The sequence below is a fragment of the Salarias fasciatus genome, chromosome 10 (assembly GCF_902148845.1).
Source record: "Salarias fasciatus chromosome 10, fSalaFa1.1, whole genome shotgun sequence".
NCBI lineage: Eukaryota > Metazoa > Chordata > Actinopteri > Blenniiformes > Blenniidae > Salarias > Salarias fasciatus.
Window position 1 is genome coordinate 21,239,121 of NC_043754.1, and position 24,626 is coordinate 21,263,746.

The 24,626-nt window shown below is 48.4% G+C and overlaps 1 protein-coding gene across 1 annotated transcript; it reads right to left on the reverse strand.

Moving 5' to 3' along the window:
• Positions 1 to 17,912: 17,912 nt before the first annotated feature.
• Positions 17,913 to 24,395, reverse strand: LOC115395764 (olfactory receptor 6N1-like). The gene is given in 5 exon segments (XM_030101409.1): positions 17,913 to 18,077; positions 18,703 to 19,365; positions 19,450 to 19,526; positions 19,529 to 19,636; positions 24,335 to 24,395. Coding segments are annotated over 5 exon segments (1,074 nt in total).
• Positions 24,396 to 24,626: the final 231 nt, after the last annotated feature.

Sequence of the window (24,626 nt, forward strand, 5' to 3'; positions counted from 1 at the left end):
GAGTGCCCTGTCTGCTCGTCCTCCTGCTTCTGCTGTTGTGAAAAGTGTTACGATTAAAGGCCGTCAGGCCTGTTACATCTCTAAAGAGCAACAATCCCTCCTTTCTCACTGCGCTTGTGTGACGTGGAGTGGTAATGGAGTTTGTCAATTTCTCTATCTAAACAAAGCCAACAATGCCACCCCAGGAATTGCACCTGGAGAATTAACTTAAAGCACACAGGTTCGGAACTTTACTGAGAGGCGGAGACTTGTCAGTTGGTTTTAAGAAATTTTATTTACAGAAAGAAAAAAAATATTTATGACCATACTTTATTATAACAGTCTCTTTTTAAAAGGCCAAGAATCTAAAATAATGAAGCTTCTTATCACACACACACACACACACACACACACACACACACACACACACACTTACGGTGAAAAAGGGGACTAGGAGCTGGGGCTTAACCGTGACTGGGGAGGGGGAGAACCAAAGGGGGGTAGAAACCTTAAACTAAGGAAAAAAACACAAAGACTCAACACAGCAAACCAAAAAAAAGAAGTGCACCACAAACTAAACGGGACGACCACCACCAGGGGGAATCCACCACCACCACCACTTGACTCCACCACCAGCTCCTAGAAAAGAACAAAACAAATATTACAATTTATATAAAGAAAAAAAATGAATTTCAGTTTTCCCACAATGAAGGGGGGGATAAACAGTGTCCCGATTGCGCAGCCTTCCTTCGGCGAGACTGCAGCAGCATACGTCAAACCCTCCCTGTAGTTGAACGAGGCGCTGTCCTAGCGGCGGCCACACTGAGCGCAGGGAGAGGTTACGAGCAGTTCAGGCTGCGACAGGACAGGTCTGCACAGCAGCAAGCAGCAACAGCGGAGTACAAAAGCAACAAGCAACAGATAATTGGCCGCGGAGGATCGAGGCGGGGCAAAACAGCAGCACGTCACTTTTGAGCTGAAATGCAGCTCCTCAGAGAGGCTCGAGCCGAGAGCTACACCGGTTGCCAGCGATCGTGCCGCGAGAGGCATAGGTCCGCGTCTGTGTGCGTGACTGTCCGTGCTGCCGTGAGGCACCGAAGAACACGGAAGTGAAACGCCGGCAGGCGGGCAGATGCGTGACGTCAAAGGGGCAGACCAAGAAACGGCACTTTTATGGATCACCAGCTGGCGCAAGTGGCCAATGAGGGCCCAGGCCCTCAATTGAAATCCCACCTCCAACCACGTAATGCCACATCCATCCCCCCCATTTTGCATCGGCGGCCCGTCGATGCCTCCGAGCAACGAAAAGGAGCTTACGAGCCCTGACGTGATGGCGGTCGGACGACCGGCCTCGGGAGATTAAAGGGATTTTGGTGTTGACCAGCGGTTGGCCGTGTAGACCTACGCAATGATCCGCCAGAAGGAGCAGAATTGTCAGCAGGATCTTCCACCAGTGGTGGCGCTGCAGAGGAGGTACTCGGGCCACCCTCTGATGGTTCCGGCCTCACCTGAACAGGTGGTGGAGCAACAGTGACCGGCGGGGATGATGGACCCGAAGCTGTTGGCTGTGGAGCCTGCAATCTCAAAAACAAATCACCCTCGAGAGGGGGTTCATCCTCCACTACGGGAACTGCGGGCAAGATTGAGGGGCATACGACCGGAGCTGAAGCTGGTGCTTTGTCGCAAACCAGGGCCTTCAGCAGAGAATGATGCACCTTTTTAACTTTGTTCTCTTGGCCCACTGGGGCCACAGCGTACACAGTCCCATCCTCAGATGGGATTTGAACAACCACATGGGTCTCCGGACACCACAGGTCATGGGTCTTTTGACGGCCTCTGATGCCGTAATTGCGTAACAGCACAAGCTGGCCCTCCTTAAGAGGGGCTTCTCACACATGCTGATCATGGTTGGCCTTTCTGCGTGCGGCAGCTAAACGCAACTTCTCTTGCGCTCCGTCAAAGGCCATTTGAAGGCGAGCTTGGTGCTCCCGCACCCACTCATGAATGCTTCCCTCCACCGGGTCTGGCACTTGACCCAGCAGGAAGTCAATCGGAAGACGTGGTTCCTGCCCAAACATTAGGAAAAATGGCGACTCGCCTGTTGACTGGTGAGGAGTCGTATTATACGCGTAGAGCACCTGAGGCAGGCATGAACACCAGTCCCTCTTACGGGACGTGGGCAGTGCACGCAGCAAATTATGAAGCGTCCGGTTGAAACGTTCGCACTGGCCATTGCCAGCAGGATGATACGGCGTAGTGCGAGACTTCACAATCCCATACATGTTGCACAACTGCTGGATGAGTGCACTCTCAAAGTTACAGCCCTGGTCAGAATGGAGGCGTGCAGGGACGCCAAACTTTGCGAACCACTCTGTAACCAGGACCTGTGCCACGGTGGAGGCCAGCTGGTTGCGGGTTGGGACCGCCAAGGTGTACTTGCTGAAGACGTCTGTCATTACCAGAACATTCTCCAAGCCTGCTGGGGTTGGTTCCAGCAAGGTAAAGTCGACCGCCAAGATCTCGTTTGGCTTCGAAGCCAGTAAATGGCCCAGAAAAGCAGGGGCAGTGGGGTTGTTGTCCTTACTGAACTGACACCGTTCGCAAGTCCTACACCACTCGGTGACCTCACGGGTCATACTCGGCCAATAACAGCGGGAACGCAACAAAGCTGAAGTCCTCTCCACTCCTTGGTGCCCGTGTTCCTGATGGACCTGGTTTAAGACCTCCCCAACCAGAGCCCTGGGCAGGAGCACTTGACACAAGGCCCCACCACCATCAGGGCGAAACACCTGCCGATACAACAACCGGCCAAACTCAACAAGCCGATCCCATTGACTGAACAAAACAAGGGCGGGTTGGGAAAGAGTTTTCCGCTCCTCAGGAGTGGGCTTCCGCTGCTGCTTCCAGAAGGTCCAGATCTCCTGAATAACAGGATCAGCCTGCTGTAAGGCATAAAGGTCAGCTGGGGCAAGCGCGGGGAAGACAGTCATCACAGACTGCGTCACCTGAAGCCTGGTAGCTTGCAGCGCTTGCTGCAACGACAAGGGCAAAGGGGTGCCAGGGACGTCGAGGGTACTACCCTGGATGGTGGGTCGGGGTGACGGGACAAGGCATCCGCATTTTTGTTAGACTTTCCTGATTTGTATCTCAGCTCAAAATCAAAGGAAGCTAACTGGGACGCCCAGCGTTGCTCAACCGCCCCGAGTTTTGCAGTGGCCAGATGGCTTAACGGATTATTATCGGTGAAGACAACACACTTTTGACCAAGCAAGTATTCCCTAAACTTGTCTGTCATGGCCCACTTGAGCACCAACAGTTCTAATTTCATAGAACTATAGTTGGACATATTGCGCTCAGGGGGCCTGAGACCACGACTAGCATAGGCAATGGGTCTCACCATGCCTGCCTGCTCTTGAGAGAGCACCGCCCCCAGGCTGAGGTGACTTGTGTCTACCTCCAAGATGAAGGGCAATGAAAAGTCAGCATACGCGAGGACCGGGGTGCTAATGAGCTTTGCCTTTAGGGCGTCAAAGCTTTCCTGGCAGTCATCACCCCAGAAATCAACACTGCCTGGAGGGGATTTCTTTTTAGACTTCCCAGAATGTTCAGCAACCCTGCGGTGCAATGGGGCAGCCAATTTCGCGAATCCATCAACAAATCGTCGGTAATAGCTTGCAAACCCCAGAAACGAGCGAAGCTCAGAGACATTGGTGGGGACTGGCCAGTTTGCAACCGCCTCAATTTTCCCAGGGTCGGGGGCCACGCCCTCGCAAGAAATTACATGGCCCAAGTAACTAACTTGACGCTGGAAAAAGCTGCACTTTGCAAGCTTAACTTTCAGCCCTTCATTGTGTAGCCTACCCAACACCTGATCTAGCCTCTCCAGATGCTGTTCAATACTAGACGAAAACACCACAATGTCATCTAGGTAAAGGAGCAACGACTGGCCCTGTTGGTCACCAAAGATTCTTTGCATTAGTCTTTGGAAGGTGCTGGGTGCATTGCATAACCCAAATGGCATACGATTCCATTCGAAAAGGCCGAATGGGGTGCAAAAAGCTGTCTTAGCGCGATCGGCCTCTGTAACTGGAACTTGATTATACCCACTGGCCAAATCCATTGTCGAAAACCAGCAGGCTCCGCTCAGCGAATCAAGGGACTCTTCGATTCGGGGAAGGGGAAACGCGTCCTTCCGTGTCTTGGCATTAAGCTGGCGATAGTCAACGCAGAGACGCAAACTGCCGTCTTTCTTGCGGACTAACACGATAGGGGACGCGTACGGGCTTGAACTCTCCCTGATGATCTGTGCCCTGAGCAACTGGTTAATGTGTTCCTTCACCAGTTCATACTCTGAAGGCGGGATGCGGCGGTATCGCTGCCGCACAGGCACATCATCAAGAAGGGGGATGTCATGAGTGATCAGGTTGGTACACCCCAAATCCTGATGATGAGTAGCAAACACGGAAATATGCTTCCTCAACAAGGACCGCACCTGTTCCTGTTCGCAGGTGGATAGAGCAGACAGGTTTAAGGTGTCGATCGGATCAGGTGCCGGAGCTGCCGATGTCTGAGAAGCAACCGTGACAGCGACCGATGGGAGCTCAGTTACACCGGCAGGGAGACTAACTACATTCACGGTGTCCAATGTGCCCACCAAGGTACGGGGATAAAGGAGGACGTCATTGTCCCCGACGTTCACTACGGGAACAAAAGCCGTTCCTCGAACCACCTGAACCAGGGCCGGCGAGGCCAACAATCCAGCAGGCAAACCCAAGTCCAGCGGTTCAAACAGGACAGTAGTCCCCGAGTACTGTTCAGAGCAAGTAGCTGGTATTATTTTAATTGCACCTGCTGGAACCCGGACTGCCCCTTTCCCTCTGACCCTGACTTTACCTGGGTCCTCTCGAAGAGGTCGAACGTTAGCGGTATGACATTTCTGGAAGGCATCCAACAACGGGGTAGGGGACTCAGTGACAGGGGCTGTATCGAACAACGCAGCCCCATACTGTCCAAAGAGCTGTAGATAACACTTACGGAGAACATTCATCCCCAAAACACCAGGAACCTGCGGAGTACCACTGGGAGGGTCTTTAACGACTAACACTCCACAGTGGGGCATCACCGAACCACAAAGCTCAATCGTCAGCTCCAAATAACCAATATAAGGAATTGCCAGGCCATTGGCCGCTCTTAGCTGTAGCCAATGACAGGCTTTCAAGCGTTCTTCTCCCCAAGGCTCAAAGTGCGCGTGAAAGAAACTCTCCGTAATAGTGGAAACCATTGATCCCGTGTCCACCAGGCATTGCACCTTTACACCTGCCATATCAACTTCAACGTGTGGGCACGACGAAATCAATTTGGGGACGTCCACTAGTTTGTGAACAGTGTTGGTTGAGCCCAAATGTGCCCCACCCGAGCTTTGGCTCTGAAGCGCGGTGGGTGCTAGTTTTCCGGCGGCTGCTGGGGGCGGGCCTGCACAGAGCGGGGAACCCGAGGGCCATCACAGTCTCTGGCATAATGACCAGGCTGCTGGCATCGCTGACATATGATGGGACCCTGACGGGGTGAGCGACTGCGCTGCGGAGCAGAGGTTTGTAAGAGCACAATGCTCCGAGTTAACAGGACCAACTGTTCCTGTTGGTTTTTCAGCAGTTCTTTCATCTTGCGTACCTCTGATCGTGTGGGAGTAGTCTCCATCTGGTGGCCACTACGCATAGCGTACTGTATGCCAAGTGCTGAGGGCACTTACTCCGGCCCCGCATACCAGCTGGTAACCCTTCCAGTTCCCATCTCATTGCCTCCCCCCTGACTTCAAGCATCGTTGCCCGCGGGTGTTGGCGCGCATATTTTTTTAATTCGCGACGCAAAGAACCATCCAATACATGTTCAATGAACTGATCGCGCAATAGTGCTTCAGCGTTTGGAACATCCCCAGGGGCCTGTTGTTTAACCCTCTCCATGAGACCAAGCAAAGCGAGAGAAAACTCCACAAGAGTCTCCCCTTCTTGCTGTCTCCTGGAGAAGAAGGCCTCCTGCAACGCAACGTAGGACTCAGTACAGCCATAAAGCTCTTGGAGGATAGAAACAATCTGGGCAGGGTCCCCTCGTTCTGTAGTAGAACGGTATTTAATCTCATCCCGTGCCTCTCCCTCCAAGTGATCGAATAAAAAGAATGCCTGTTCTGCGGGTGACAGGTGCCAAGCCCTCATGCAGGCCTGTGCCTCCTCTACCCACTCGCCGATGCTGATCCCGGTCCTTCCCCTAAACATGGGACATTTACGGTCCCTAGGTATAAAGACTAACCTTTCCGTAACTGGGGCGGCAGGTGGGTTAGGAGCAACAGAGGCTGCCGAGGTCCCGGCGCTGGAGCTGGCTGAAGCAGGGGCGCGATCCATGCGCAGCCTCTCATTGTCGGCTTGAAGCTGAGCAACCAAATCCCTTAGCTGCTGTAGCTCCTCCTCCATGGCTACAGACGCTCTTTACAATGAGATGCTCAGAGTGATGGCTGCTGTTTTGCCCTTCCAATAACAAAAGACAGAAGAAAATTATTAATGCTGCTTGGGACACACAGTAACAATACAATGCACACACTCAACAAAACAAGCCTCCACCTCGACACAGTAAATCCTGCCGACAACGCCAAATGTGACGCGGAGTGGTAATGGAGTTTGTCAATTTCTCTATCTAAACAAAGCCAACAACGCCACCCCAGGAATTGCACCTGGAGAATTACCATACTTTATTATAACAGTCTCTTTTTAAAAGGCCAAGAATCTAAAATAATGAAGCTTCTTATCACACACACACACACACACACACACACACACACACACACACACACACACACACACACACTTACGGTGAAAAAGGGGACTAGGAGCTGGGGCTTAACCGTGACTGGGGAGGGGGAGAACCAAAGGGGGGTAGAAACCTTAAACTAAGGAAAAAAACACAAAGACTCAACACAGCAAACCAAAAAAAAGAAGTGCACCACAAACTAAACGGGACGACCACCACCAGGGGGAATCCACCACCACCACCACTTGACTCCACCACCAGCTCCTAGAAAAGAACAAAACAAATATTACAATTTATATAAAGAAAAAAAATGAATTTCAGTTTTCCCACAATGAAGGGGGGGATAAACAGTGTCCCGATTGCGCAGCCTTCCTTCGGCGAGACTGCAGCAGCATACGTCAAACCCTCCCTGTAGTTGAACGAGGCGCTGTCCTAGCGGCGGCCACACTGAGCGCAGGGAGAGGTTACGAGCAGTTCAGGCTGCGACAGGACAGGTCTGCACAGCAGCAAGCAGCAACAGCGGAGTACAAAAGCAACAAGCAACAGATAATTGGCCGCGGAGGATCGAGGCGGGGCAAAACAGCAGCACGTCACTTTTGAGCTGAAATGCAGCTCCTCAGAGAGGCTCGAGCCGAGAGCTACACCGGTTGCCAGCGATCGTGCCGCGAGAGGCATAGGTCCGCGTCTGTGTGCGTGACTGTCCGTGCTGCCGTGAGGCACCGAAGAACACGGAAGTGAAACGCCGGCAGGCGGGCAGATGCGTGACGTCAAAGGGGCAGACCAAGAAACGGCACTTTTATGGATCACCAGCTGGCGCAAGTGGCCAATGAGGGCCCAGGCCCTCAATTGAAATCCCACCTCCAACCACGTAATGCCACACTTGCATGACTGAAGCATGCGAAGCCCAGCAGAGCTCTCTCCCTCCCTCCCGCCGCTGTCTCATAAAGCGGAGTGTCGAGGTGAGTGGCGCACGCGACGGCGCCCGGGCACCCTAGCGAGCAGCAGCGCGGCATCTCTGCTGCCACGCTCGCTCCGCCGGCAGCCTCCCACCACCACCTGAAGCAGCGCCTCCCGCACGAGACGAGTCTCTCTCTTGTCGACCCTGAGGTCCCTGATAGCGATGCCCGTAGTTCGGGTCCACCTAATCAGGACCGTCCTGGGACTGATGGCTGCGGCCCACCCGGTGGTTCGATTGGGCCTTCTGCATATGCGTAGGCTCCAACCGTGGTTCAGTCGCCTCCGCCTCTAAGAGAAACAAGACGGACACAGAAAGGTCTTGATCCCGCCCCAGGTGCGTCAGGATCTCCTCTTCTGGATGGATCCTGCTCTCCTTATGCAAGGAGTCCCCATGGGTTGCGTGTCGCATCACGTCAAGGTGTTCACGGATGCGTCTCTTACAGGTTGGGGAGGCACCTTAGGCCACCTCGCGGTGGGCAGTGCCTGGGACTCCACAGCCATTCACATCAATGTGCTGGAAATGACAGGAGTGCAGCAGGTTCTGCTCCATTTCCAAGCCAGTCTGCAGGACAGCCATGTGCTCGTCAGGTCGGACAACACCATGGTGGTGGCGTACCTGAACAGGCAAGGGGGGACGCGGTCTCCCCCACTACATCGCAACGCGGCAGAGATCCTACTGTGGGCGGACCGGCACCTGTCCTCTCTGAAAGCATGACACGTGCCCAGGGCTCTCAACGTTAGCACGGACAGGATGTCCCGGGGAGGACCACTCCACGAGGAGTGGGGCCTTTCCCTGTGGGTGGCAGCCCGACTCTGGCGTAGACCTGTGGCAGACCTTTCCGCCAGTGCAGAGAACGCATAGTGCCCACTCTGGTTCTCGCTCAGGTCGTCAGAAGGACCCCTCTAGGGGTAGATGCATTCGCGCACAGTGTCTGGCCTCCGGGCCTCCTGTATGCATTGCCTCCGACCTGCCTCTTGGCCCCGTTGCTGTGCAGGGTGAGGATGCAGAGCCTCCACGGTATTGTGGTGGCCCCGGACACCCCGAGGGCTCGGTGGTTCCCGGACCTGGTCCACTTGGCAGTCGGAGACCCGTGGCCCATCCCCAACGGGCCTGACGCTTTACTGCAGGCAGGGGGCACCCTCAAGTCTCGCCCCGTCCTGGAGACTCTTGGCCTGGAAGCTGAGAGGGTGAGACCAGTGGGACTAGATCTCCCCCGGCGGTGGTTTCCACCATCCAGAGTGCCAGGGCCCCCTCTACTGTCAAGGCATACAGGCCTCAGTGGCATCTCTTCATGTCGTGGTGCTTGGAGAGGGGTCTAGACCCTGTCTCCTGCGCTATCGGTGGGGTGTTGGAGTTTCTGCAGGCTCTACTGGACAGTGGTCGCATTGCATCCACTCTCGCGGTGTTTGCATCGGCCATTGCGTTGGGCCATGACGGCTTCAGCTGTTTTTCTGTGCGCAGTCACCAGCTGGTGAAGTGGTTTCTGCATGGGGCATGTCGGCTGCGGCCGCCCCCTACGCATGTGGTTTCCCCGTGGGACCTCCTCACGGTGTTGGATGGTCTGAGGGAGCCCCCCCTTCGAGCCTTTGGAGCAGGCGGAGGACCGCTTTCTCTCCTTTAAGGTTGCCCTTCTGTTGGCGCTGGCATCCGCCAAGAGGTTTGGGGATCTCTGCACCCTCCTGCATGGTGTTCAGTCGGGATGGGGGACTGATGCATCTTTGGCCTAACCCGGCCTTTTATTCCAAGGTGATCACTTCGGACTTCCGGTCGAGAGTGATCCAGATCAGGACACTTGGCTCCTTGCCTGGCTTGTCTGGTGATGACCCGCGGCTGTGTTTGCTGTGTCCGGTCAGGGCTCTGTGTTGCTACATTGAGCGCACAGCTGGCTTTCGCACTGCGGACCAGCTGTTTGTGTGGTTTGGGACCAGGGGGCGTAGAGCCCCGCTGTCCTCCCAGTGTCTCGCCCACTGGGTCGGGGCGCTATCGCAGCTGCCTACGAGGCGCTGAATCACCCGCCGCCAGCGGTGATTCGCGCTCATTCCACAAGGAGCATGGCTGCCTTCTGCGACCCTATGCAGAGGTGTCACGGTGGGTGACATCTGCCAGGCTGCCTCCTGGGCATCCGCGTCCACCTTTGTGCGTTCATATCTGATGGATATGTGCTCTGTGACACTGTGGTCATGTCAGTTTTCAGCGAGAACAGGAATTCTGTCGCTTAATTGTGATGGCTCTCATCCAGTCTGGCTTCTGCTTCCCTGGGGGGGGGGTCCAGATCGGGCGTGGTTTACCGCCTGCCGTTGTGACTTGGGTTTCGGCCGGCGTGTGTGTGCCATTGTTACAGTGCTTAGACACTTCTGCGGGTGACACCTCAACGCGAGGCTGCCTGCCGCTGATGTCTTGGAGGTTAATGTGGCCATACTGGGCGTACGGCCCACCTACTTCCTTTTTCAACACCAATCCTTTCAGCACGCCAGCTGGGAGTCCATTCATCCCTATGGCCTCCGCCTTGGTGAGTACCAATAGCGAAGCCCATAGGTGGGCTAAGCACCACACGAAGTAGAATTAGTAGTTACTAAAAGTAACTCCAGTTCTACGAGTGTGTGCGTGCCCACCTACCTGCAGGCCCAGCTGTCTTGCTTCCTTTTAACTGGGTGTTTCAGAAGAAGGAAGTGGAGCAGGCGCACGCTGATTACATGTCCTTGGTGAAGGGCGTGGCAGTGTGCCAGCACGCGTATGGGATTGGTGCATCGGTTTCGGATTTGTCTCAGTGGTTGGCTGGCGCCAGAGGTGAGTACCAATATCGAAGCACGTAGGTGGGCGCACACACACACGTAGAAATGGAGATACTTTTAGTAACTACTAATTTCGCTCTGTACTCCCCGTACAGAAGCTCCTGAAGAGCAATTAGGTGAAAACTCAAGGTGTTTACTGTCCTCACAGACCGCTGTTATCTACATAGCTGCTTCTCATTCTGTCTCTTGCTCAGTAACAACATTTGTCAGACTTATCAATGATTTCCTTCTTCGTCATTCTAAAGAATAAAGCAAGTCTTCTCCTTGGTGTCAGGCCAGTATGTTGATTCAGAAGGGCGTCATCTGGTGACCTTGTCATGGCCAGCCCCCCGGCCTCCTCGTAGGGAGGCCGTTTGTTTGTTTTTCAGGTGGGCGGCACTGGAGCGGGTTTTCGGAGGCGTGGTTCCAGCTCATCAGCCAGATGAGGGTCAGCTGCTCTCGTCCCTATTTAAGTGGCGTCCTTGGCTGGAATCGGCGCTGGATCTTAACCTCTGCTACAGTGTGTTAGACGTGCCTGCTTCGACCTGCTCTCGTGATCTGTGAATTCACCTTTTTTTCCCTCTGCTCGCAGTCTGGGGATCCGCTCCGCCTGCCGCTCCTGCCGCCTGCCTGCTCCTAGTTCCTCCGGACTCGGATCCAACCTTGGACTGAAAATTGCCGAGAGTCATCCTGGACCCAGCTTGGTCCGGCTCAGCCTCTGGACTCACCTTTTGTTCAAATAAATCCTTTTTTACCCGCCATCTGTTCTCCCATGTCGTCTGCGCCTGAGCCTCCGACCCCACCCGTAACAGACCTTATGTCATTTGATTTATAAATCCAGCTACCTGTTGCACCATTTTAAGTGCACACATTGATGGTAACGCTTCCTTTTACAGTACGGTAATTACCATGTATTAACAGAGTAATTGCAGGGTAAGTACCATGTAATAAGGAGAAGTTACTGTAAAATTACCATGTAATTAAAGGGTAACTATGTTGCTAATTACCTAGCACTTTTAGAGTAATTACCAAGCCAATTCCAGGCAAATACCAAGTAACTACCTGGTAGTAAGTATTAATTACTGGGTAATAATAATGTATATAGCAACTATGTCGGTAATTGCCAAGTACTTACTAAGTAATTGCTAAGTAATTACCATGTAATCATTGGGAAATGTAGACTTGTTACTAGGTATTACTAGGTACTGCTAGGTGTGTACGCTATGTATTTCCCTATTAGTCAAGTGTTTTTTACTACTTACCTGGTAACTTCTTAGTATTTCCCAGTAACTACAACATTTACCTGGTAATTACGGTTGAACTGTAGACTACTGCAAAAAGAAGTGAGGCCTGTTTCCACACTATTACCTGGTAACTACTTATCCGTTACCCAGGAACTCCAAAAATATCTACCTGGAAATTACATAGTTATTAAAGTGGATTTGTACTGTAAAAGGAAGTGAGGTCTGTTTCCATGTTATTACCTGGTAATTACTCAGTATTTAGCCTGTTACTCGGAAACTTTCACATTACCCCACACACTTGCACCAAAAATGCAGCAAACCCGTCAGTGTCTGTGATACAGTCTCTGAACAGCACACTGTATCTGTCAGGAGATCAGAGTTTCCATCAAAACCACCATCACCAGCCATCACATTACATTAAGATGAACGCATTATTATTACACTTCCTCACTCCAAACACCTCACTGTGACAGACATGCAAAAACAAGAGAGCTGCCAAAGATAAACATTTTAATCAAATGGAGTTCAACTTCTTATAAAACAATTTACAAAACAGTGCACATTTTTAGCAGTCAGGCACCTTTTTTTTTTTTTTAAGAAACAGAACAGATTTCTTTTGCAAAAAACAAAATACAAATAACAGTGATAAACAATCACTATAAATCAACATTAATAATTACACTGCTCCAGTCTTGTCAATTCACATCATGTGTTTTCTGCAGACCCGTCTGGTCTACAGGAACCCTTGATCTCCATCATCCCGAATACCCAGGACCGCCGTCGCCAGGTGTTGTCACGTTGTCCACGTCCAGACTTGTACCTCCCTCGGCGTGATGGAAACGAGGACAGCACAACTGTTCCTTCTTAATGCTCAGGGTTTATTCACTGTAACACCCAAACCCCAAACGTGAGAGCTGAAAACATACAAATATATATTTTAATAAACAGAAACTTACACAATAAAGAAATATACACATTGCTGAAAACACAAATATCTTTAAACCTTCAAACATACACATGAAACCGACATTACAACCGAAACATTCACCCAAGCCTGAACATGAGACCACAGCCACCCAGCACCAGCTGCAGAGCTCCACACTACCACCACGATAATGATCAGTAAAACACCAAGCAACACAGAAATATACACACCTCACTGGCTGCTTCACACTGTAAGCCATTTGTTTTTGCTCTTTTTACATACTTTTTGGAGCGTTTTCTCTCTCTCCACGTTTGTGTGCACCACTTAATGTGGTCCTACCCGGAACGTCTGCAGAGGGTGAGTTCCGCCACTCGGTGATATTTATATTTAATTAAATTTCGGTTCTACCTCGACTGAGAGAAAGCTTATTTATGGCAGTACGTCTGCAGACACTTGGTGATATGGTGATATTTATATTTAATTAAATTTCGGTTCCTACTCTAATGAGAGAAAGCGTGTTTACGGCGGAACGTTCCGGGTAGGACCACATTAAGTGATGCACAGATAAACGCGGAGAGAGAAAATAAGAACAAAAAACTCCGTGAAAAGAGCAAAAACAAACGGCTTACCTCCTTTACAATGTGAAGCAGCCAGTGAGGTGTGTATATTTCCTTTTGCTTGGTGTTTTATTGATCATTCTAGTGGTGGTAGTGTGGAGCTCTGCAGCTGGTGCTGGGTGGCTGCGGTTCAGGCTTGGGTGAATGTTTCGGTTGTAATGTCGGTTTCATGTGTATATTTGAAGGTTTAAAGATATTTGTGTTTTGTGCAAAGTTTCTGTTTATTAATATGTATATTTGTATGTTTTCAGCTCTCACGTTTGGGGTTTGGGTGTTAAAGTGAATAAACCCTGAGCATTAAGAAGGAACAGTAGTGCTGTCCTCGTTTCCATCACGCCGAGGGAGGTACAAGTCTGGACGTGGACAATGTGACAACACCTGGCGATGGCGGTCCTGGGTATTCGGGATGATGGAGATCAAGGGTTCCTGTAGACCAGACGGGTCTGCAGAAAACACATGATGATGTGAATTCACAAGACTGGAGCAGTGTGCTTATTAATGTTGATTTATAGTGATTGTTTATCAATGTTTTTTGTATTTTGTTTTTTGCAAAAGAAATCTGTTCTGTTTCTTAAAAAAAAAAAAGGTGCCTGACTGCTAAAAATGTGCACTGTTTTGTAAATTGTTTTATAAGAAGTTGAACTCCATTTGATTAAAATGTTTATCTTTGGCAGCTCTCTTGTTTTTGCATGTCTGTCACAGTGAGGTGTTTGGAGTGAGGAAGTGTAATAATAATGCGTTCATCTTAATGTAATGTGATGGCTGGTGATGGTGGTTTTGATAGAAACTCTGATCTCCTGACAGATACAGTGTGCTGTTCAGAGACTGTATCACAGACACTGACGGGTTTGCTGCATTTTTGGTGCAAGTGTGTGGGGTAATGTGAAAGTTTCCGAGTAACAGGCTAAATACTGAGTAATTACCAGGTAATAACATGGAAACAGACCTCACTTCCTTTTACAGTACAAATCCACTTTAATAACTATGTAATTTCCAGGTAAATATATTTCTATTCACTGGGTAATAAATGAGTAATTACCAGGTAATAACATGGAAACAGACCTCACTTCCTTTTACAGTACAAATCCACTTTAATAACTATGTAATTTCCAGGTAAATATTTTTCTATTTACTAGGTAACAAATAAGCAATTACCAGGTAATAACATGGAAACAGACCTCACTTCCTTTTACAGTACAAATCCACTTTAATAACTATGTAATTTCGAGGTAGGTATTTTTGCAGTTCCTGGGTAACGGATAAGTAGTTACCAGGTAATAGTGTGGAAACAGGCCTCACTTCCTTTTGCAGTAGTCTACAGTTCAACCGTAATTACCAGGTAAATGTTGTAGTTACTGGGAAATACTAAGAAGTTACCAGGTAAGTAGTAAAAAACACTTGACTAATAGGGAAATACATAGCGTACACACCTAGCAGTACCTAGTAATACCTAGTAAAAAGTCTTCATTTCCCAGTGATTACATGGTAATTACTAGCAATTACTTAGTAAGTACTTGGCAATTACCGACATAGTTGCTATATACATTTTAATTACCCAGTAATTAATACTTACTACCAGGTAGTTACTTGGTATTTGCCTGGAATTGGCTTGGTAATTACTCTAAAAGTACTAGGTAATTAGCAACATAGTTACCCTGTAATTACATGGTAATTTTACAGTAACTTCTCCTTATTACATGGTACTTACCTTGCAATTACCATGTTAATACATGGTAATTACCGTACTGTAAAAGGAAGCGTTACCACATTGATTTATCTGTGTATTTAGAACACAAGTGATCCTTTACTATAACCTCTAGAATCTGGACTTCTGTGAAAGAGTCTAAGAATTCATCCGTATCTCATATTGATGTTATTGAATGTGTTTGAAATCCATCAGGAGCCCTTGACAGATAAAATAATCCCCATGTTTTCAGATCATTTGGTGTTTTTAAAACATGGATGAGAAGATGATTAGCACTAATAAAACAGGTCTGGTAACCTGTGAGAGCATCAACTGGACAAATATGAACAGCCTACCGGATCGGTGGGTTGAGTGGTTGACTCTCATCCAGAAGGTTGCAGATTCGATTCTCCATATGTGAGTGAGTGTGTGTGAATGGTTGAATGTGATTAACAGTCTGAAGCACTTTGGGCAGCGCTCAAGTGTTGCTACCAAAATTAAAAAAAAGCGTACCACCTCCTATGAACCTTGTGACATTTCAATCATTGTTAAGAAAAGGAGGAAAGATATTCTTTGAAGGTCTTTCATTAAGATTAGTTAACTGCTAATTAACCTTCATGATAGCTGATCCACTGTGTCTCCTTCACATAGGAGTCTGGAATTTTCAGCTTCCCCTGTTCAACTGAGGCCTTGACATGACGCCCTCCTTCCTCTTGGCTTTGTAGTCTTTAATGGTTGCCATGAGGGGTTGTAATTTCTGCTGTGGCCACAAAGTGGAGATATTTGTCCCCTCATCAGACTTCTAATGCTGATGGAGTCATTTCATTAAACTCCGTAACTATGCCGTAACCATGAAATATCAACGGGTAGAAACTGGTTATTATTAATAGATGACTCTTTAGTGCTTCTTTATAATGTAACCAAATAAGAGTAATGTTCCAAAATAGGAGAAATCACAATTTGCTTACTTGATGGTATAAGAGAGGAGGAACATTGAAAAGGGCTGAAACACAGAAAAACACAAAAAAGATGTGACAAAAATGAAAGAAGAAAAAAAAGTTTATTAGGGAGGCAGTACAAAGGACCCTGGGTGTGTTTTACAGGGAGGATGCAACAACAAGGATATGTTTCCATTATCTCACTGACCTAATTCACACACTCTGAGAGCATACACTCATTCCAAACACCTGACGCATACATACAGCCTTGTTACACCCCGATCATACTTCCATTTTCTACACTTGCCCCTGAGCTGGAACTTCTAAGACTGAGTGCAGAAAACAACATCAAAACCTTCCGACTGTAAAACAAGCATTGGGTTTTGTGGGTCCCTGCACTCTCCAGTAGGATGAAGAGTGAAATATCTCAATTACCAAACAGAAGCTCAGCGTCCCTGAAGCTCCACGGACAAAGAACAAACACGTTTCAGCTCGTGTGGTTGAAAAAGTTTTCTTCCAATTTTGTGATGGTGTTGGTCCTGATGAGTCTGAGGTGTGGTCCACACCGTGTGGCTCAATATCAGCTTATAAATATTTTGTAGGGATGGGACGAGATCTCGTGTCACGAGATCTTGCGAGATCGCAATGCCGCGAGATCTCGCGAAATCGAATGCCGCGAGATTAAGTACGTTTATATAAGGCAAAAACTCTTTATTAACTGGAATATTGACGGATACATTACATGGCGCACAGCCATATAAACACGTGCAAAACCCTGAATATGCTCATATTCATATTTAAAAACCCGGTCGAAAAGGACATGAAATACTGTTCTGCACATGTTCTATCTGCAAGGAATCTTGGTCTTTTGATTACACAAACTACTTGTGATACAATTTAGTTGATACGACGTAAAGAAAAATGTGCGGAAACGATCGTTCAGTTCTTCTCTTTTATTGAAAAAATGGTGCATCGCATCAATGAATATTTTACCACGTCTTGCCGGCTCACGCTCTCTTTCTAACAACATGCAGAGAGAGCCTGCAGCGACTGCGGCGCCCTTCTTCCTCTGTGGTGTCTGTGTAAAATAAGGTTGAACATGCAAACAGCGCACCTAGTGGCATGAAGTGCAAATGCAGTCATGGCGTCGTCTGTGCGCCGCGGTTTGAATGGGAATAGGCGAACGAGGCGGCCGCCTCGGGCGCAGTGTACGGGGGGGGGGCACCGTGGCCGTACAAGGGGCACTCCGACCCGACACTCCATGCTCCGACGCTGCATGCGAGTACCGCACTGCCCCCCACACCTCAGCACCAACCCCCCCCCCCAACCCCCCCGTGTCGTCTCGATCTCGTGGACTCAATCTCGCGAGACATCTCATCCTGTGAAATTTGTGTCTCGTCCCACCCCTAATATTTTGCATTTGTAAATACATGTTAGCATATCATTTTGGAGTATCAATTTGTGAATCAAGTCAAAAATTTGCACAAAAAAAGACACCTTTTGAATGTGTGGAAAACTATGTTCATGGCTGTGAAAAAAGATTTGTACTTAAAGAAAAAAAAGTTCTTTTACAAACATCCTGTTTTCCGATATGAAGCATTAAAACAGTGTGCAAGTCTGAAAAGTTGCGGATGTGAGTTTTGACTCGTCTCTCTGCCCTCCCGCGCTGCTGCAGACTCTTCAGGGGGGAGTGGAGCTTCAACATGGACCGAGGCAGGAGAAGTCTGTTTTGAATCTTTATAATCTTATCTCTTATCTCTTATCTATTAGCTATTAGATATGGTTGCATGCTTTAAACTTAACTCCAAATAAATAACAGAGCATCTGAAATCTGTGATATGGCTAACTGTTTAGCCTGTTAGCCTGTTAGCTACAGTAAGTAAAATTGTTTTACCATGACTCTCTTGTGAATGAGTGAAATTTACAATCAAAGAAACCTAATGTCGGTCTCCTTAAAGAGAAGTGTACACCGTGAGGTTGGTTTGCATGATGAAGCATTCAGGACACGGTGTTGACGCCTTTCATGGGCAGCACGTTTGTGGGCCCGAGCTTCCTCAGCGTCCGTCGAATGGACTCTCGAAGTTCGCTGTTCCTCAGGCTGTAGATGAGCGGGTTGAGGAACGGCGTCAGAGCCGAGTACAGCACCGACACAATGATGCGCACCTGAAACACAACAACCCAAACAGAGAAGTCAAAGCATGACAAAGCAAAGGAAAGGAGACCTTTTATGAATGTAAATGTAAACTGGACATTACATATTTTCAGCCTAATAGACAGGAAGCAGTATCCACCAGAAGCTGTACACCGTACTTTCCTCCAGTTGCTAAAGGTAAAACGTTCTAGATTCTGAATCAACAAACTGACAATCATCTTGTAATTGGCAACGTTGATCAACAAGCTCACTTGTGTGGCAGTGTGTTCACTAATAGGCCATATCCGTCATGAAAAACCCTTCCCTACCATGGTCCAAGCTGGAGCCAGATCACACCTGACTGGGTAGACTGATTGAGAGTGACTGAATCTTTAAATGTATGTCACACACTGTTTATCAGTGATCATTTCATCCATTAATCAATTATCAATCAAACAGTCAGGACTGACAACTTGCCAATCAGTCAGGCAGAGTAAATGTTGCATCATGTCGTCACCATAGCAGAATTAGTTTTCATCAAGTTGTTCTTTAACAGTCCAGCTCAAAGTTAGACTTGGGCCACATTACCTCAAATCTATGGCAGATCAGTGGTTCAAGTGACACTGGAAACTGGGCGAATGTAATAAGAAGTGGTACCTCTGGTCGAAAGCTTGCCACCTGGTAAGAGATGTAAACACAGGCAGCGGCACTGTAAGAGATGGTCACCACGGTCAAGTGGGCGGCGCACGTCTTGAATGCCTTTAGCCGCTCGCCAATGCCCATTCTGAAGATGGACAGGCCAATCAGGATGTAGGACGTGAGGATGAGGACTCCTGTGGTGAGCATGGCCACCACGCCAAACGTAAGGGACACGATGCTGTCTGTCAGAGTGTCTCCACACACCAGTCGCCTCACAGACGTAGGGTCACACCAACCATGCTTCACCACATTTGCGCCGCAGTAGTACCGACGGCTGGCCATGGAGATGGCCGGAAGAGTGCACGCTGTGCCGAATGTCCAAGCTCCGACAACCAGGAGCAGGCGCACGGGCAGGGTCATGATAGACGAGTAGTACAAGGGGCTGCAGATGGCCACATAGCGGTCGTACGCCATGACAGTGAGGGTAGCCCGACCGGTGACAGACAGCATGATGAAGACGAACATCTGGAGGAAGCAACCCTGTGCAGAGATGGTGGACGCGCCGGTCACCAGGCCGGAGAGCATGTTGGGAACGGTGGTTGTGGTGTAGGCCATGTCTACCAAGGACAGGTTGCAGAGGAAGAAGAACATAGGCGAGCTGAGTTTTGGGTCTGACAGCACCTGCATGGGCAAACATGAAGAGAGAAACCTCATGAACAAGAGTTATTTTCAGAGGAAGAGGAGGCTGTCGACTCAGCTACTTACCACAAAGATAATCATGCTGTTTCCACCCAGGATGACGATGTATCCAAGTAACAGGATGACAAAGATCACATCTTTATCTCGCCAAGGCTGGAAAGACCCTCAATGATGAAGAATGTGGCGCCGCTGGTCTCCACAGTGGCGTTCCCGGAGACTGACCTGTGACTGGCTGACAGGTGATGGTACACATCTGGAAGAAAAATATGTCAGCGTAGAGAGCATCTCTCAGACTGTCAGACACATCCACTGCACCATCGAACACACAAACTCATAATGAGTCAGAAAGGGGAATTAATTTAGAAATCATCAAATGGAAGTGTCTTTGATAAGTGTGCTGTTGGAAAGACAAGACAGGAGGACCATCAGCTTGTTTCTTCACTTCCAATCTCCACCAGATGATGTGCTGGAAATGTAATTCCATGGACTTGATATGTTTTGTTACTATAATAATAAGCTGCAGTGCAAAGAAAGTGAAACCAGCGGCTGCCTGCAGATGGAGACGGTGTGGAGTGATATGAAGGGAGAGAAAATAGTGCCAAGCGAGGTCTGACTTTTTCGCCGACAACGGTTTGTGGTGCAAATATATCACTCTTTCGAACATATATTGGTTTGAGAAGAACAACGCTTTATTTTCGGGACCCCAGCAAACTTGCCGGACTACTTTCCTCTGGACCTAAGCCGGACAGGATCTCCACTCACTGGACGCTGTCAGGGGTCCGTCTGTGTGAATGAACAACACTGCTGACCGGGATGCCATACAGATTCATGTCAAAAATCCCGAACTGTCCCTTTAATTACATTTATGACATTTTCATCAAGAAAAATAGGTCATGAAATTAAAAGACTTCATGTTTTTCCCATTTCTAACCTGTTGCTGTGTGATTCGGTGATTTAGTTCCATCGTCTTCATAAACCATCTTAACTGAATGTGACAAACATGTTGCTGAATAACCATGTCTCCAGTTTTCATGTTCAGCACATGAGATGCATCAGGAGAAAATGTGTCAAAACCAGAAGTCACTTCAAGCTAAATATTAACAAATACAGCCGTATATGGGTTAGCGGGATACATAAAGCAATTAAAATGTCTTCGAAATTAATACAAACTAACAACAATAATAAATACGACAAAATTAAACTGAATTTAATAAATACCATGAAGCAACATTAACATATGTTTGTGAAGATAATTGATACAAGTTTCAATAAATATCAGATTAGCCACAAACAGGGAGAAAGATTAAAAATACATAGAGTACATTGCTCATGTCCAATAGAAATATAATGACTAAAACTGCTAAACATGGTAAGACAATGTCAAGTTACCACCAATGGTGTGGGACTTCTTTTAGATCACCAGAGGTGTAAATGAGAAGAGAAAAAAAAAAGCCACATACCTTCAGGACTTCCATCAAAGGCCAGCAGCTCCATCTGTCCTCAGCACAGAACCTAAGCAGGCAGTCAACGTCCTCCACCTCTGCAAATTCCTGAAAGCACTGAATCACCTGAATCTGATGCAGTTATCTTTTACGTTACCTCAGTTTTTTGTTTTTAATAAGGTCATTGGGTATCTTTAATTAGCCATATCATCACCACACTTGGATTAAAAAACATAAATTAGAGAAGAAAAACCCCACAGAGACTTGTTTTTAGTTTCCTTTGTGGCTTTAAACTCAGAAACACAATTATCTTTGTTTACAAAAACACTTCCAATGTCTCATTAACGACTCATTATCAAAGTTTTGTCTTTAATGACTTGTTTATTAGTAATGACTGATGCTAACATGTTTGTAGCTCAGTCAGTCTGCGGAGACTCAGCCTCCAGAGATGTCCGTTGTCATTAAAGTTGTTTTAAATGTGCAATCTCTTGTTTTTTTTATTATAACTCAAGAGATACACAGCAGCAAAAACAAACCCAGAAAATATAACATTCAATATGAAATTTTCCTGCATCACTGAACTGCCTGTGTCTGATTGATTGTTTCCTTAAAGGTGCATGAAGGAGTTTTTCGACTTTAAAAATACTTATTTTCCACCATAAATATGTTACAAATATTCAATGATGTGTACAATGGGCCCTGACATATTCATTGCAAGTACCGCTAACAGCGCTAAATTGTCACTTGAAAGTTACAGAGCCGGTCCGGCACCAGAATTTTTTTGGGGAGAATTTGAGAGGCTGTGACGTAATGTGCGCTCCCACTGTCCTGATTTCCTTAGGTTTCGTTTTATCCGCCAATACTCCACCAGATACTTAGCAAACAACAACTGAGCAGTATTGAGGACGGATCTTCCAGAAAGTAAGAACAGATCGGCTTCTAGCACTGCCACAACTCCAGCACAGACCCCACGCAGGCAAAAGAAAGTTGAATTTTACTGGAGCGCTACTAAAAGAGCAAGGAAGGAATTCCCCTCTTCTGCGCATGTACATGGACGCAAGCCACAGACACGAGCGTTTCACTAAGCTGCAGTTACGCCCAAGGCCTGCAGGGGCCGTTGTTTCGCATAAAACGTGCAAACTCCTTAATGCACCTTTAACACATTTCGTTAATGGTGCGTTCACACCGGACGCGAATAGCGCGGCGAGGACGGCCAATTTACATAGAAAATATATGGTTTTCTCGCGGCCAGGAAGCGGCGAGCAATCACGCGGCAAGAATTCAGCGAATTGAGCAGCGGCCGCTCCACCGCTCTTCTCGCCCCGCTGAAAGTTGGGCAAGCTGAACTTTTGAGCGAATTCGCAAGCGGCGAACCAATCACAGAGCCGCTCTATAAGGCGTCATTTATGACGTGCCGGAGCCCCCGGGAAACACCAGAAATAGATGAGAAACTGATTACAGCGGTCTGCGCTCGCCCTGAGCTCCCATCGTCGTATTTTTATCGGGACAGGGATAAAAAGGAGCTTGCTTGGAGGAAGATGAGTGAGAAGGTCGGGTCCCCAGATAAACTGAGTAAACAGATTGTGGTGAAACAGTATTTACTGTTAGTTAAACAGTGAGTGAGCGCCTGTAGTTGGCGTCCTGGTACGTGATGCAAGTGCCAATGCAGGACAGCAGCTCGTCAAACTGGGCCTGGAAGAGACGGAAGTACCGCTGAAAGCGTCCTTCATCCTGGCGCAGCTCCTGGAGTAAATGGTGAAGCTCACCATACTCTGAACGCCTCTACAAAATATTATGAATCCAGACATGTCGCCTGGACTCGCCACAACGGCGTTGTCAGGCTTTATCAAGCAAATAAAGCAGACCGCCGGCAACAGAAACGCAAATTCAGTGGCAGCCGCTGTTGGGTCACAAAATGCACACGCGGCCAACCAGGGGCGAATCGCGCCGTGCTACTCGCGTCCGGTGTGAACGCACCATAAGGCAGGGATGACTGAGAACTTCCTCAACAAACATGACGGCCCCATGTCCCACCCTCCACTGGAGATCAGCAGATCACCATTTCATACATACATGTGCAGGGACTTCCAGCTGCCTCTGGGAGATGACCCAGGTGTTAACGTTCTCACCTCAACTCCTGAACGACAGCCAGACACGATTTTGGTTCATGACTTTAGCGGTGGCCATGGTCTTTTTCTTCGTGTTGGAGAAATCTGGTAGTAAAGAAGAAGCCTCTTTTTCAACTCTTCTTTTCCAGCTGCAGCATTGACGGACAGCTGTGGAAAACTGCAGTTTGTGGCTGTTTGGTCTCTTTGGGGTTCTTTTCCCAGAGAGAAAGGGATCATTCCCAACACCTCATTAAGCAGTTTCTCAATCAGACCCAGTGATCTGAGGTTCAGTCTGACTGCATTCTTCCACTGTTAAGGCCCTGTCAACTGTGACGAAGCGGTATATTGAGAGCTTCGCCTTTCATTTCAGCTCCCTCTTCACCACAATGGACCGATACAATGACTGCATCACTGCAACTGCTGCACCAATCCACTTGTCAATCTCCCGCTCCATGCATACCCCACTCGTGAACAAAACTCCAAGTTACTTAAACTCTTCTACTTTTTCTCCACCGACCTGGAGAGAGCAGACCACCCTCCTCCGGGTGAGAACCATGGCCTCAGATTTGGAGGAGCTGATCCTCCTCCCCATCGTTTCAAACTTGGCTTGCTCCATGGAGGAAGCAGGGACTGAGATCTCAAGGTAAATCTCATCCACACCCGATGCCTTTCCACCGAGGAGCTTAACAAACACCTCAGTGACTTCAGCTTGGGTGATGGACAAGTCCACCTCTGAGACCTCAGCCTCTTCTTCCTCCACAGAAGACATGGCGATGGGATTGAGAAGGTCCTAGAGATATTTCTTCCACCGTCCGATAATATCCCCAGTTGAGGTTCTGCAGCTCCCCACCTTGACTGTAAACAGTGTTAGTGGAGACCTGCTTCTCCCTCCTGAGGCACCGGACAGTTTGCCAGAAAAACTCCCTCTTCAGCTTGACAGCATCCTTTACTTCCCGTGTCCACCACAGGGTTTGGGGGTTGCCGCCACAGCAGGCACCGACGACCTTATCACCACAGCTCCGAGCAGCTGCTTCCACAATGGAGGTAGAGAACATTAACCGTGGCATACCAGACTGTCTTTATATGTGTGTAACACATAAAGTCAGTCTGGTACCACGCCATTGGGGTAGCATTTCAAACTAGTAACGAGAGGCGGGACTACTGAGTGGAGAGAATCAATCCAAGAAACAAGACTGTGACGCAATGACAATGTGACGTACGCAGCACTCCGTTGTAGTCGTTTTGTAGTCCAAAACATGGGATCATGGTATAGAGTTTTATGTCCGTTTTATCCCCAAATTCCACCGGACGCTTAAGCGACACCGGACGCTTAAGCGCCTCCAGAGCGAGGCGCAGGGCCCCGCCGTTTAGAAGCGGTGACCTGAATCGAATCACCAGCACCGTGGCACACGCCTCCGTTCTGGTGATCCATCGTAATACCGGTGCTTCTGGGATAAGGCATGGCGCTTTTGCGTCCGGTCGAATTTGGAGGTTAGAAAGAAAAGCCTTCAGAGCAGGTTCTTGCTGTGGTTTCAGCGCCAAATTCAGTTCGTTCAAAACTTCAGACAGAGCCGTGATAAAACCTCGCTATGTTGCGGCCGCCATCATGATTGTTTTGGGGGAGTTATAATATGACGCATCGCTAACTCCCGCCTCTCGTGGGCTATGATTGGCCGGGCACAAGTTTGCCGGG